Source organism: Raphanus sativus, chromosome 6 (genome assembly GCF_000801105.2).
Source record: "Raphanus sativus cultivar WK10039 chromosome 6, ASM80110v3, whole genome shotgun sequence".
Lineage (NCBI taxonomy): Eukaryota > Viridiplantae > Streptophyta > Magnoliopsida > Brassicales > Brassicaceae > Raphanus > Raphanus sativus.
The window spans coordinates 46,865,504-46,880,722 of NC_079516.1; the positions used below are offsets into that span (position 1 = coordinate 46,865,504).

General features: G+C 34.6%; 3 protein-coding genes across 3 annotated transcripts; 1 reads left to right on the plus strand and 2 right to left on the minus strand.

Moving 5' to 3' along the window:
- Positions 1–3,070: 3,070 nt before the first annotated feature.
- Positions 3,071–5,731, plus strand: LOC108810759 (protein NUCLEAR FUSION DEFECTIVE 4). Its single transcript, XM_056987939.1, has 2 exons — positions 3,071–4,193; positions 5,103–5,731. Exons 1-2 carry the CDS (start codon positions 3,082–3,084, stop codon positions 5,533–5,535), a joined length of 1,545 nt encoding a protein of 514 aa, XP_056843919.1. The 5' UTR covers positions 3,071–3,081; the 3' UTR covers positions 5,536–5,731.
- A 2,561-nt stretch (positions 5,732–8,292) lies between these two features.
- On the minus strand, positions 8,293–10,379 carry LOC108808685 (putative receptor-like protein kinase At2g30940). The gene is given in 7 exon segments (XM_018580798.2): positions 8,293–8,430; positions 8,535–8,660; positions 8,662–8,751; positions 8,834–9,086; positions 9,219–9,341; positions 9,435–9,536; positions 9,803–10,379. Coding segments are annotated over 7 exon segments (1,290 nt in total). The 5' UTR covers positions 10,330–10,379; the 3' UTR covers positions 8,293–8,361.
- A 684-nt stretch (positions 10,380–11,063) lies between these two features.
- LOC108808684 (F-box/kelch-repeat protein At4g38940-like) lies at positions 11,064–12,152 on the minus strand. Its single transcript, XM_018580797.2, has 3 exons — positions 11,821–12,152; positions 11,435–11,714; positions 11,064–11,393 (listed from the first exon to the last, which is right to left on the minus strand). The coding sequence occupies exons 1-3, from the start codon at positions 12,150–12,152 to the stop codon at positions 11,064–11,066; spliced, it is 942 nt and encodes a 313-aa protein (XP_018436299.2).
- Positions 12,153–15,219: the final 3,067 nt, after the last annotated feature.

Below are 15,219 nucleotides of genomic sequence, written 5' to 3' on the forward strand. Positions count from 1 at the left end.
GGGAGTCTGGCTCGATCCTTAAACCTTTGTCATCGTGCGCGTTTCCTGGAAACAAGGGTATTAATTAACGCTTCTTCTTTTTATCATGAAAGCGAATGATAATAAAAGTATCAAACACGATTTTTAATGTTGTTGTGAACATTATATATTTTATTATATATTTATATGCCAATTGTGAATTAGTGAGTTCTATTATATATCAGGGATTTTAATTATTGTGTGACCGTACTCATTAATTGGTTAGACTTTAAATAAATAGTAGTTGAATGTAACTTATCATTGTGACAAATATAAATAAATGAGAAAATTTAGCGTTTAATAAGAACGTCATATTTATTCCCTACAAATAAATATATATTTTTTTGTCAAATACGTGTTTTGTTGTAAGTGTTATGTTGAATTTTGAAATTCAGATGGTGCATTTATGTATTGTTATGTTATTCTAATATAATAATAGATAGTGAAGTTACAACTTTATATGAAAACGAAAAATTAGTACCAGACGTTGCAGTTATAAGTTTTTAGTATCATTGTGTGATTATCCATATTGAAATCAGATATATAGTGTATGTATGAATCATATATGTTAGTAAGATATGCTGAATTTTTGAAATATCAAAGAGTGAATACTTGGTTTGGAGATTCTTTGCTGTTATCAAATTATTGGATGAAACAACTTTACTTGCAAATCTTCTCTATCCTAGTAGAATCCATTCTGAAATGTAGAAAGATGTTGGAGACCTTCTCATTGACCCATATCTCACGACAATGGCTTAGCCAGTTCTTATGAATCTCATCAGTTCATCGAATTCACTATATCAAGCAGCCTTAAAGGTGTTACATTGTGCAGCTAGAACTCAAAGGTATATTTTGTTGATTCTATCTAGCTAGAACTCAAAGGTTTTACATACGCTGATTAGAGTCTGTTGTTTAGATGCTAGAAGGTACTTATGAAGGGCTACCGTCTGTTTATCTCGGATATTCATTGATTTCCTGGAAGTCTAGCTGGTATAAGCATCATGCTATGTCAAGACCTTCTCGAGAGATTGAATACGTCGTTTTGTATTTGATGTCTGCCAAATTGTTTGTGTAACATTCCGATTTCTGGCATATATATGGAAATGGTAAGAGAATTAACAAAGTGTGCTTAACTTGATCATTTGCTTTTAACATCTTTCCCGAATGTATATTTCCTCTCTTTTTAACTAGGTTAGTAAACTGTGTATAATTGAACTCTCACACACAACGGTAATGTTATTTTTTTCTCATGGGATGGTACAAAAGAGACATGAAGAGTTCGCTGCCGGTTTGATAGAATCATAGAAACGTTCTATATAAACATTTACTTTGATGGAAACACAATTATGATACGTCTGGAAACTCGCTCCTTCAAGAGTTATTTATACGTAGTTCTCTTGTCAACACCTTAGTTATATACTACTCCATTTGTATCATTTTAATAGAAGTTTAAGATTTTTGCACAAATATTAATTAAGAAAATTGAAAATTTTAAACAGTTTTTCTTGATTAATAAAAGTATCTTTAAATAAAAAAATTAACCGATAAAAAATGTTATTTTGTAATTGGTCACAAATTTTAGGTAACATTAAATTTTATCTTGATTATCGAGAACACAATTTATTATGAAACAACATAAAATTATTCCCTCCGTTTCATATTAAGTGTCGTTTTAGAGAATTTTTTTCGTTGTAAAATAAATGTCGTTTTAGAGTTTCAATGCAAAATTTATTAACTTTATTCTCCATTCTATTTTTTTATTGGTTGAATTATATCGGTAATGATGTTTTTATATTGAAAATATGCAAAATTAAATGTTTTTTTAATCCGTATGCACAAGTCTAAAACGACACTTATAATGAAACAGAGGGAGTACTAAACATCACTTAAATTGATATGGAGAGAGTATCAGATACCGTTGTATGTAAGATAAGAGTTGCATAAAAGATTAGTGGCTTTTGTGAGTTTGTGAATATATTACTATTTTATTTATTTTATTTTTTACCATCTAATAACTTTACTAAATCGTAATTAATTGTTAGACTGTAAGAATAAAAGTTTTTGTGGAAGTCACTCTAACCGGTGGTTTAATTAACGGTTCATCAATATTTCTAAATTAGGAAGTTTGGATTTCAAATCTATAATATATAAAAGTTAAGGGTATAAGCCATTGAGAGCGTCCACATAGAATTTAAAACAGCCAATCGTATTACGACACATCGTTATTTTACATAATTATTTTCAAAAAATCAATATTTCCAAAAACAGTTTATTTCGTAATAAAATACAAATCAATATCGAATAAGGCAAACTAACAAAGGTGAAAATATTATACATATAATAATTTCGAAATTTAACATAAATAATTAAGAATATAATAATCAATATAATTCATCATTATAATTTATCATTTTCAAAATGTTAATATTTCCAAAGAAAACTAAAAGTAAAACGAGATTAGTATTATATATAATTAAATTAAAATAAGTATTAACATTTGAAAACTTACTTAAAATGTTAAATTTTATGATAAAATAGAAAATCAAAATCCAAATAGTAACATTAACAAAAAATTATGTTTTCTATTTTATCAGGAAGTTTGGATTTCAAATTATAGAAAAGACTAACTATACATAAATTATTGGAAAAAATATATATGAAATCTTTATCACAATGTAAGTAATTTTTTAGATGCGAATTTTCTAAGATGGGTAGAATTCACAACTGTGAAATTGTTATTTAATGTTTCATACAATTTGTAATTGGCATTCAAAAAAAGTTTAAATAGAATATAAGTCTAAATCATTTATAAATAGAAAATGTACTTAAACGCTAGTAAATACTGAAACAAAACGTTAAAAGAAAACAGGCAAATCAGCATTTAATTTATGCATTAATTTAGCTCTTTCCTTTTTCTTGATTACGAAACTAACCACACCTTCCTTCTCATTACCACAACACTAAATCCCTTTAGGAATATAAAATCGACTTCGGATCCACTCAAGGAATCATCTTCAACATTTTCCATTTTTCAACCTCAGTTAAGCACTCTCTCAAGAAAACATGTCTCCTAACGTTCTCCGGTGGTTCAGCCTCGTCGCTATCCTCTGGCTTCAGTCTATCAATGGCACCAACTTGAGCTTCCCTGCTTACTCTTCACAGCTCAAAGAGTTTCTCTCAATCTCTCAGTTTAAACTCAACTACCTCTCTTTCGCCTCCGACGCCGGAAAAGTCCTCGGTTTTGTCTCCGGGATCGCCGCCGTTTATCTTCCTCTACCGCTCGTCCTTCTCGCCGGTGGTGCTTTAGGTTTCGCCGGCTACGGTCTCCAGTATCTCTGTCTCGTCAAAAAGATGTTCACGTTATCATTTTACCAGATCTGGGGCTTGAGTTTCTTGGCGGGAAACAGCATCTGCTGGATCAACACGGCTTGTTACATCGTCGCCATCAACAGTTTTCCGGTGCACCGTCAGGTTGCCGTGGGTATCACGGCAAGTTATCAAGGTTTGAGTGGGAAAATCTACACCGACATTGTTCAAACGTTCTTCTACTCGTCTCAACGCGAAGCTGCCTCTGGTTATCTCTTGCTCAACTCTCTCGTTCCATTGGTCGGTTGTCTCGTGACGGCTCCTATGCTGATGAGAGAAGCAAAAGCGACGTCGTCTTCGTCATGGGATATTAACGTGGGGTTTATCGTTTTGTTTGTTGTGACTATAGCCACGGGGATCTACGCTGTGGCTACGAGTCTTCTCACTGCTCCTGCGGTTTTAGTACTCGTGGGCATTGTTTTGTTTCTTCTTGCTCCTCTCGCTATACCGGTTGGAGTTGGAGTCAAAGAGCTTATGTCCTCTAGAAGAAGTCAACAAAAGGTACACGACTTGGAAGTTCCTATTGAAGAAGATCAAAAGAACGAAGCAGAAGAAGAGTTTGATGAGAAGGTGATAGTTGGAGTAAAAGAAGAGGTTGAGTGGACAAAACTATGTAAGAAACTCGATTTTTGGATTTACTTCGGTCTTTATTTGTTCGGTCCAACGGTGGGGCTAGTGTTTATGAACAATCTTGGTCAAATAGCTGAATCTCGTGGCTGTCCAGCGACCACTTCCTTGGTCGCGCTCTCGTCGTCGTTCGGGTTTTTTGGCCGCTTGCTTCCTTCGTTACTTGATTACTTCCTCTCTAGGTAAAATCACTTTTGACATTTTATCCGTTGCCCTTTTTAATAATAGAAAATATCTATCTTATTAAAACAGAAACATTCAGTTGGACCTAACATTTATTTTGTAAGTTTTTAAATTAAATACACCTTTATACTTTATAGTTAAACATACATTAAATTACTAATGTTCCTTTCTTTATACTACTATCCATGTTTCCAAACAATATACTTATTTCTTTATACTAATATCAATGTTTCCAAACAATATATTTTTTATACTACTATCAATGTTTCCAAATAATACAATAATTAATCTTAGTTATTTTATATCTATCATTTTCTCTTTAAAATTTTGTAGAAACGTCATAATTTCATAAATTGCAAAATAGTGAACTTTAAAATTTCGATTATAAGATTACAAATTATGAAACTATTACAATTTAAATCCAATTAGATTACATATCGGTCATCCATCAGTTCAATCGGTTAGTCTCGGGTTTTAGTGATTTTTTAATATGAATATTTTAAAAACATAAATTGAATTGTCAGATCTCCGGATTAACCGGTATAATCACAATCGGGTTGAATTTAAAAATACTGATTTAAATGCAAAAATATTTTAAATACACACTCTTTAAAAATAACCAAAATATTTATTAAATTATTAATGAAATTTTTCATCGTAAAATATCCCGCGCTTCAAAAGCGCGGGTCAAAATCTAGTACTAATTAAAAACCTAATTAATTATCCCATTTATAATACAACTACGTTGACCTAGCACGTACAATTATAACATGTTGTATTCCTTGCATGTTACATCTACGTGTTTGGTCATATTCATTGAACAACCTTCGACAAATCGATCACCATTTTTAGATTATTTTCCTTATTTCTCGGAATGTATTATAACTATTATTTTATATTCATTACAGGAACAAGTACATGCCATCAAGCCCTGTTTCTATGGCGGTTTCATTGGTAGCAATGGTTGCTTCGTTTCTACTCCTCCTCATTGACTCCAACATCGCTCTCTACATCAGCACGGCGATTGTCGGTGTCTTCTTAGGAGCTTTGACTTCTCTCTCGGTCACAATGACTGCCGAGCTTTTTGGGACAAAACACTTTGGAGTTAACCACAACATTGTTGTCGGAAGCATTCCGATTGGTTCTTTCGGTTTCGGTTTATTTGCCGCCAAAGTTTACCGTGATGGAGCTGCCTTCGACGGACGTTTTGACGGAAAGTGTTATGGGATGTATTGCTTTCAAACCACTTTCATATTTTGGGGAACGCTCTGCTCGATCGCCACAATTCTCGCCGCCGTTTTATATCTACGCAACCGCAAGTTCTTCTCGCATAAGCGGTAGAAAAAAACAACATATTTTGAAGAAGAAAAACATCGTTTTTCGTGGGTTATTATTATTCACGCAAGCTTTCACTTCATCAAAGGGGGCAAAAGTTTTTTAGTACCAAACTAATCTTTTGTGTATACTTATGCCGTTTTGTTAAATCGGTGGTGAGTAAGTAAAAATTTTGTATAGTATAAACGTGCAGTAAAAAATAGATAGAGAAGCATGCAAGTTGTAACGATCGACTTTTTAATCTAAAAATCAGTTTTTTTTCTTCTTATACGCTGGATAGTAGCAAATTCAAATATTCAATAGTATACTTTTTCTATATTAGTGTAAGAATTCTGAAGAATTTAAAACGACTTTGTTTGAATATGTGGGAAGAATGACTTCATCAATTTTCCGGCGAGTTCCATTAATATACCCAACATAACATTCTGTTGGTGCGCAGTTGATGATTTGTTGGTTCGGACGTGGGTCCAAGAATCTATGATCATGTGGCTGTTATTTAAGTGAGTAATTCTGATGTGAACAATGTTTTATGGGATTTCAACACTAACCAATATATTCTCAGACGTCAGTTTAAACATTTTGTGAGACTGGGACGGCGTGAACGTATTCAATAGCAAGAATGCCACCTAAACCACATGACTTTCTCAGAATTTAAGATTTGAGTTCTTACCTAAATACTGTATGCCCTAAAGCATATTTGTTCACAGTTATTCACATGTATTGCAGTTTTACGTGGATTTTTTATTAATGTTTTAATAAAATGGTACTAGTTTTAATTATGGCGTTTAGGTTGGTGATTTATACGACTATTATCATAGTGGTATAACTCTAAATTTCTAATTCAAGTTCGAGAATGTGTTAGTTGTAGGTGAAAAGATTAGTATTGAGGTCACATATATCCCTTTTTACTAAGCAAACTAGATTTTGATCCGCGCTTTGGAAGCGCGGAATATTTTACGATGAAAAATTTCACTAGTAACTTAATAAATATTTTGGTAATTTTTAAAGAGTGTGTATTTAAAATATTTTTGCATTTAAATCACTGTTTTTAAATTCAACTCAATTGTGATTATACCGGTTAATCCGGAGATCTGACAATTCAATTTAGGTTTTTAAAATATTCATATTAAAAAAAATCACTGAAACCTGAGACTAACCGATTGAACTGATGGATGACCGATATGTAATCTAATTGGATTTAAATTGTAATAGTTTCATATTTTGTAATCTTATAATCCAAATTTTAAAGTTCATTATTTTGCAATTTATGAAATTATAACGTTTCTAAAAAAAATTTAAAGAGAAAATGATAGATGTAAGTAAGATTAGTTATTGTATTGTTTGGAAACATTGATAGTAGTATAAAGAAATAAGTATATTGTTTGGAAATATTGATAGTAGTATAAAGAAATAAGTATATTGTTTGGAAACATGGATAGTAGTATAAAGAAATGAATATTAGTGATTTAATGTAGGTTTAACTATAAACTATAAATGTGTATTTAATTTAAAAACTTACAAAATAAATGTTCGGTCCAACAGAATGTTTCTGTTTTAATAAGATAGATATTTACCTTTTTATGTGGATTTCTTGTTCGTTTTCGTTTTCATATGACCACGCATGCATTCACCCAAAGCTTAGAATTTAGCATATAGTCTGTTTCTCATTTACTTTCATTTGGGTCGTACACGTAGTTTTTACAGGGGCAGTCGAGAGGGCAAGCCACCCAAACTATGCATCCATTAGAACATTCAAATTATGGGGTATATTTTTTTAGAAAATATATCTTACTAATTTCTTAAACGTCAAATAAAAATTGTAGAGATTTTTAGCTAAATATCAATGTTTGGGGGTTATTTAGCAAAGTTTAAACGATTATTTTCATAGAACTAAAGTTAATATTGTATCAATTATAAAAATATTAAATATGATATATATAATACATTCTAAGATATAACTATTGTAATTTCCATTAGAAATAATATACTATTTATTCTGTATATATATATATATATATAAATAATTTACTATATTTTTAAATGATTTAGAAATCTTCGTAAAAGATTTAATTTTTTTATTAAATTTTATAAAATAATTTTGTAAGTCAAAATAAATGACTTTACAAATCTTTGTTATGGTTTTATAAGTTTTAATATATGATTTTAAGTTTTTTATAAATTATTTACGGAATGGTATGGACTTACACATAACTGGCGGTGATTTATTTATAGAACTGAAGATTCTTTGAAAAAAATCAGAAAACTATTATCAAAACATATAAATTACTTATCGTGTATTACTAACTATTATGGTATTAGTAATCACAACTAAAAGAAGTTTTTCGAAGTTAAAATTCATAAATATTTTGTGTTCTACCATATCACAAAAGATGTTAAATCAACTTTTTATGTTCTCTATTGAAACAACTCTGATTGAAAGATTTAACTATATAGATATGGCAGATGATTTTACGGGAAACAAATGTAAAAAAATTATATTTCAACAATAAAAGTTTCTATAAACTGTTTATGATTTGATTTTTTGTTGTCTGATATTATTTCATATAAAATATATTTAGAGACATAAATTTTTAATTTTGCTTGGGGGATTATAATCCGTTAGACCGGTAGTGTTTAAGAGGAGTGTATTCAACTAGGTGATAAAGAAAGACATATATGGGCAGCTGCATGATCAGATATGATACCCAAAGAAGAGGTTGAAAAGCATAATAATGGATTTTATTGGCACACGTCTCAGGCGACTGTCGTTTATATGCTTCCATATGACATGGTAACTTTAAAAATAGTAATCATTTATTGTTGCCTTAGGATTCATGTTCCGATGAAACTGATTGTAGAGACCTCGCGTGACCTGGTAACCTTCTGAGGATTACGTATTGCCTGCACAAGAGACAGAAAAAATTAAGTAATGTGAGCGGACAAGAGATGGACACTGATTTAGTAGCTTCGGGAACAAGCAACAAAGTAAAAGTTTCATCAATTACATTACTACTCAGCAGCAAGTCATGTGGCTGGAGCATGTGAATCACATCTCCCATTTTGGGTCTCTGTTTTATTTCAGGATCGACACAGCGCAAGGCAATCAAGACAATCCGTTTGAGTTCTTTTAATTAATGTTGGAAACTCCGGGAGGCTAGGATCAAGAACATCTACTATCTTATGATTCACCACCATCTCTTTGATCCAGTCCACCAGATAGACCTGAAAAGAAGCTTGATTAAGAAAGGTACATCACATATAAACAAAGGGTTTGTGTTATACTATGTGTTATGTGTACGCTTACATGTGGTGAGCTTTGGTCTTCACAGACTCGCCCGGAGACAAGCTCCATTATCAAAGTCCCGAAGCAATGGATGTCGATTTTCTCATCCAGATTATTAGGTGAAGGAACAAAAGCTGAGACCATTGGACTATCATTGTGACTTGGGATAGCTAGTATTATCTTAGGGTTCCATTGATAATCAAGAAGAATCTTGCTCGGTCTTATGTATTGATGAGTGATCCTTGGTTCAATGTCTTCATGAAAATACGCGAGTCTGGAACACATAAAACATAGTAATACAACATTAATCTTCTCTTGTAATAACAATAAAATGTACGGATTTTCGGATTCAGAACATCCTAGTCGTTACAAAAAGGGTTTGAATTGCAAAAAGAAGAGATCAAACCCTTTTGCTACTCCTTGAATGATCTTCATCCTCTTACTCCATGTCAGAGGTAGGTTTCTCCCCGAAGATCCATGAATCCATTCGTGCAAATCGCCTTTCTCTGCATACTCGTACACAAGAACCCTAAAATTCATGCAGACTTGTGAGTTTAGATTCATACAACTTGTGACTTCCTACGCAAGTCACAGAACAGAGGTAATGTTATATTGTATATACCTCTCGTCTCCTTCAATGCAGTATCCAAGGAGTCTCACAACATTCTTATGTCTAACGTTTGCAATCATCTCAGCTCTTGTTATGAAGTCATAATCCTCATACCTGATTTTATTATTGTCTTGCATCAAAATATCGAGATTCTAAGACAAACAAATATGGTTGGACCTGAGATTTAGGGAACATCAACATCTTTAGATTAATCTTAGTAAAATAATTTTCTTTAACAATTTGGAAGCCATCCTATGAAATATGAATAAATAGATCTTTAAATTTCGGGGACAGACAAATGTTTCATCCGACTATTCTCAGTATTGGCCGTGGAAACAATTGAGGAGATCAAAAGAAGAGTTAAAAAGTAAAAAAAAAACCTTTGATATATGGGGAAGAACCGTTTGACAGCAACAATGACTGTACCCATCAAGATTCCACGATACACCATTGAAGAATCTCCTCTAGCAATCAGATTCTCGTCTGCAAAACCATCTGTAACACTCTCGATCTCCATGAACGTAAACACTGTGAAGCTTCCAAAGCTGGTGGTGGTAGAGGAGAAGCTTCTGGTGTAGTAGGGAAGATGAGCAGAGGACCATCCAACCTGAGAGGAGATTCTCCCGCTCTCTATATACTCGGGGCAACGGTTATATCGTCTCTCTTTGTTTAAGGGAATGTGTGACAAAGGGAGACAAAGTTTTGATCTTAGTCTGAATGGCTCTTGTCTACATCTTCTCCTGTGGAAGATGAAACATAAGGAAACAAGAACAATGAATGCTAAGAGGAAAGCTATGGAGGCAGAAGCTGTGATGAGGATCCATAGCTTGATGCCGAAGAAAGAAGTGTGTTGAGAGAGTTTGTGTTCGATCAAGTCTGATCTTTGTGATGATATGATTCTGTTCATAGCTCCGAGTCTTTGTAGTGATAAATATGATGAATCGGGAGAGTGTGAAAGAGTCATATCTCTAGCCAGTTGACGAATCAATATGTTATTTTTAATCTTTTTGATTTTGAACTGTGTTTTGAAAGAGTCTCAAAAGATTTGGTAGTATCCAAAGATGTAGCAAAAGAGGTTGCTTGACTGTACCAACAAATATTGAGAGTTTCTAGGGGTTAGAATCTTTTACATCTGATGGAATAATAATTTACGTGACACTCAACAATAAATAAACTATTTTCAAAAAGAAAATAAAAAAAATTAGTTTCTTATAAGATTAGGGATGATCTAGTATTCATTTACTCTTCGTTCCCTACCCTATTACAGTGTGTTTGAATTACCTACCCTGCTGCAGATTAGATGTATGATTGAATTTGGTAGGGTTAAGTGTTTATTTTAGTGTCAAATGTTATGAAGTCGTATCTAGTGTTTCTCTTAAATGAGACTATAATAGCCGTTCGAGCTGTAGCTTTTCTTGGTTTGAGTTTTGTTGCTTGGATATTGAACTAACTGATACAGAGAACCAAATATAGCATTACAGACTTACGTTAAATCCAAACCACTATGTTCCTGTGTGGACATTAAATCTTCAATTCAATTTGGTCAATGAAAAGAGATTGTCATGGCATTTGGGTCAAGTTGAACATAATAACTAAATTAAAAACACATACAGTATATAAATATGAAGGAGAGTTAATTCATTAAACCACAACAGCTAGAGATCTCTTAACTTCAAAATTTCCAGTCAAAACATGCTCACACCACTCAACTTTACCCCAAATCTGCCCTCTTTGACGTCTTTCCAGCGAAATCTCCGCACACCAAATCCCACCTGCTCTTCTGAATAGCAAAGCCAGATTCCCACCGTAATTCACAATACCTGACCACTGTGAATCTGATGTCTCAGCCAACAATTTTTTCAAGCCTTCCACCACTCCCCAAGACTTCTGAATTGGATCATACGCTCTTAAGGTGTTCGTCGTAACCCGTTCATGGTAGTACAATACATCATCAACCACACATGTATTCACCTGACGGTTAGAATTCAGCATATCGTCTGTTTCCCATTTACTTTCCTTTGGGTCATAGACATGGCTTCTAGATAACCCACTGCGTATATTTTATCAGCCATCATCACATAAGCGTAGCTTCTTGTGAGAGCTTTATTCATCTCTGGCGTAGTCATCACATGCTCCCACTTTTGTGTTTCTGTATCAAACACCAGCATAGCCTTCACTGGGTAATGATCGGCGCCACATCCAATAACATATATTTTCCCGTCGATGAAGTCAGCGAATGTACAAACGAAATTAGGAACAGGGATGCTTGGGATGGGTTCCACCGTGTGGGATCTACAATCCATGCAAAACGCATTTGTCGTCATATTTGTTTGATCAGTCCCACCAGAAACATATATCCTCGAACCTACTGCCACAGAGGCTGCATGGTAATACAAACCGGTAAACGTCATAGAGGGCACGGACCAAGCAGTGAAGGCCGTTGGCTTTCCGGCAGAGGATATACCAATGGTAAAGATAAGAGATGTTTATGTCATAGAGGGCAACGTAGAGACGGTGCTCCGTGCAGGCCAACAAGGATCTTCTTGCTTGTAGATCAGGCGAAGCAATTAGTGATCGAAAGTGCTTGGAAACAAGGGAGAGTGTTGGATGGTCGCATCTTGATGAACGCGCTAAGATGTCAATGATTACATCTTCAGGAAGTGAGGGAAGAACTAGAGACGACGGTGCTTCCGAGGATTTCTCATCATCTGCCTTTGTGTTGGAAACCATGTTAAAGATCGGACAATCACACAGAGAAGACAAACTAGAATATAAGCTCAAATCAACCATCACCGCCGCACAAGAGAGGAAAGCAATACCTAAGAGTTAATCCTATATATATATATTTTTTTTGTCACGAGATTACTTAATTAAAGCCCAAACGGCAATGTTGGCCCACATGGGGTTAAATATTACAAAGAGAAAGCCCTAAGGCCTGTTTAGCAAGAGAGTCTGCCTCTCCATTGTCCTTACGCGAGATATGCGTGAAAATTATGAAATCGAAACCAGAGGAGATTTCTTGGATGTCTCTGACGATACCCACAATTTCCTTCATCTGGTGTTTGTTGTTGATTGCTGCTATGAGTGTTGAGCTGTCGGAGCAAACTTTGAGCTTTGGGAGCTCCATCGTTGCCACCATGCAAAGCCCTGATCGAATCGCAAGTGCTTCCGCGATCAAGGGGGAGTTGACGAAATCATGTGTCGTCGATCTACTCCTCTGGAGAGTGTTTGGTAGTCCGTTGAAGATCCAAGCCAGACCTGCCTTCTTCCTTCCTTTATTCCAAGCCGCATCTGTTCGACATTCAACCAGATTCGTCGTCGGTTGTCTCTGTTGATAGTCCACTCGAGGTAGTTTTTTCTCCTTTTTCTCATTTGCTTGTTGTGCTTGGTTTGCACTCTCTCGCTAGCCTGATCCCTCTTATTGCTATCTCCTCAGGTGTTGATCCTCGATTCTCAAAGAGGCGGGAGTTGCGGTCCTTCCAGATTGACCAACAAATCCAAGGCATAATGTCTGTCGAGACCCCCACTGGGGGAGACATATAGTCTGGCGGAACCGGGTGATTGCAACTTTGAAGGAGTCTCCTACAGCTATGTGAACTGTATTCTTCAACGGGATGTTTGCCCAGACTTTACGCGCACACTCGGCCAAGCAGGCACGGCTTACGCCTACACCAACCTCCTTGGCCAAAATTCACAGAGAAAAAAGGTATGTAATGGGGTTTCTGGTTCCTTGCAATGGGGGCAACAAACGTCTAACCCCATACCTCTCTTCTGCAGGTTTTCTCCTAGTGGTATTGCTCCTTGGATGATGGACCACACAAAGACTTTCAGTTTTGGTGAGTACTCCTTAGCCCATAAGTCCTTAATCCAGTGAAAGTCTTGCGGGTTGATGCTACTGATTTCATTTCTAGGATGTGCTTCCCCGATAGCAGAGTTGTAGCCTGATCGTGTTGTGTACACTCCTGTTGCCAGCGGCTGCCAAATATAGGTGTCTTCCATCCCCTTCAAGCTCGGTTGGAGACCTTGAATCTTCTCAGCGTACAAAGGTAAGAGTTCCTCTATTCTCTTTTTGTTCCACTGCAGGTCTAGGTCGTCTTCCTTGATGGGTCCCATAGGTTTCGTTTGATCATTTAGGGAGATCCAAGCATCCTGCCATAGCTTTGTTGTTTGCCCATTCCCTATAGCCTTCTCCAATTTAGCTTTAAGCAAATCCCTCCCAAATAGGATACTTCTCAAGCCGTGGGAACATCCTGCCGGTGGTGAGACCTCTAGGAAGCTCTTGTTTTGGCAATATTTCCCTTTCATGATTCTTGCCAATAGACATCCGGGTTTGTAATGATCATCCATGCTAGTTTCGCAAGTAGAGCTTGGTTGAAAGTCTGTATGTCTCTAAAGCCGAGACCCCCATCTGATTTAGGTTTTGAGAGGTTCGGCCAGGAGACCCAGCTCATCTTTCTTTTATCATCCGTTCCATCCCACCAAAATCTTGTTAGAGCCGATTGTATTCTTTTACAAAGACTAACCGGAATCATGAAACATGTCATTGTGTAGGTTGGGATTGCTGTGAGGACGGATTTCAGCATAGTGAGCTTCCCTGCCTTTGAGAGGAATCTTGTGGACCAGCCTGCTGCTCTTTGACGTATGCGGTCCACTATTGATGTGAAGATATCTTTTTTCCTGCGCCCAAAATTCTCAGGTAGCCCCAGATACTTCCCTTCTCCTCCCTCTGCTTATACCCAAAACTGCTTTTGCTTCGTTTCTCATGAGGATTGGAGTTTTTGAAGAGAATGTGATGGCTGATTTGGTCTTGTTTATCATCTGACCTGAGGCTCTCTCATATCGCAGGATGATGTTTTGCAGTGTTTCACAACTCTTTTTTGTTGCAGCACAGAAGAACATTGTGTCGTCGGCAAACAGAAGGTGGCTTACTCGTGGGCATCTGCGTGCTACTCGTATGCCTTGCAGCTCCCCCTTTAGCTCTGCTCTTTTGCTCGTATATATATATATATATATAAGCCTTTTTCAATAAGTAAACAATCTTAAATAACAGTTACAAAAAAAGAAAAACAATCTTAAATAATCCTTTTAAATAATGTAAATTTTGTGTTTATTTTATTCACTAAAATATTAGATGACTACACAACTTTAGTTTAACATATATCCTCCTTTTAAATTAAGACTAGAATATAACCCGCGTTAAAACACGGATACTGTTTTCTTTATTTTTACTTTATCAATTCAATACAAGTAAGTGCACGTTTTTATTTTATATTAAAATCGGTTCAGAAATTTTATTTGAAACAAATGTAGGATTCTTAATGTATTATGATTTGATTAAATTATATTATAAGATGTAAATGTTGATTGTGTACTACAAAAATTAATTTTTACTGATTTGGTTACAATTATTTTAATCAATTTGTTTTATTGGTGAACTGGTTAGAGTGACCGGCTTATTATTATTATTAATGTTATAATATATAATATATCTCAATTTTTGTAGAATCATTTAAAACTGACTGATAATTTTTTTAGTAGTTTTTTTTTGTGAAAAAGTTTTAGTAGTTTAATAAATTAGATTCTTACTAAAAAACTCTAATCATTATATTAGTTTCATATTTTTTCGTAAATAATATGATAAATAAATGTTATTTCTAAATTACAACTCTAAACAAATGGAATAAATATTATTAAAATTAGTTATTATATAATATTTTGGTTCAAAACATTTTATTAGATTCTTCTGTTTCTTTTTATAAGATGTTTTAATATAAACATATAAATTAAGAAATAAATT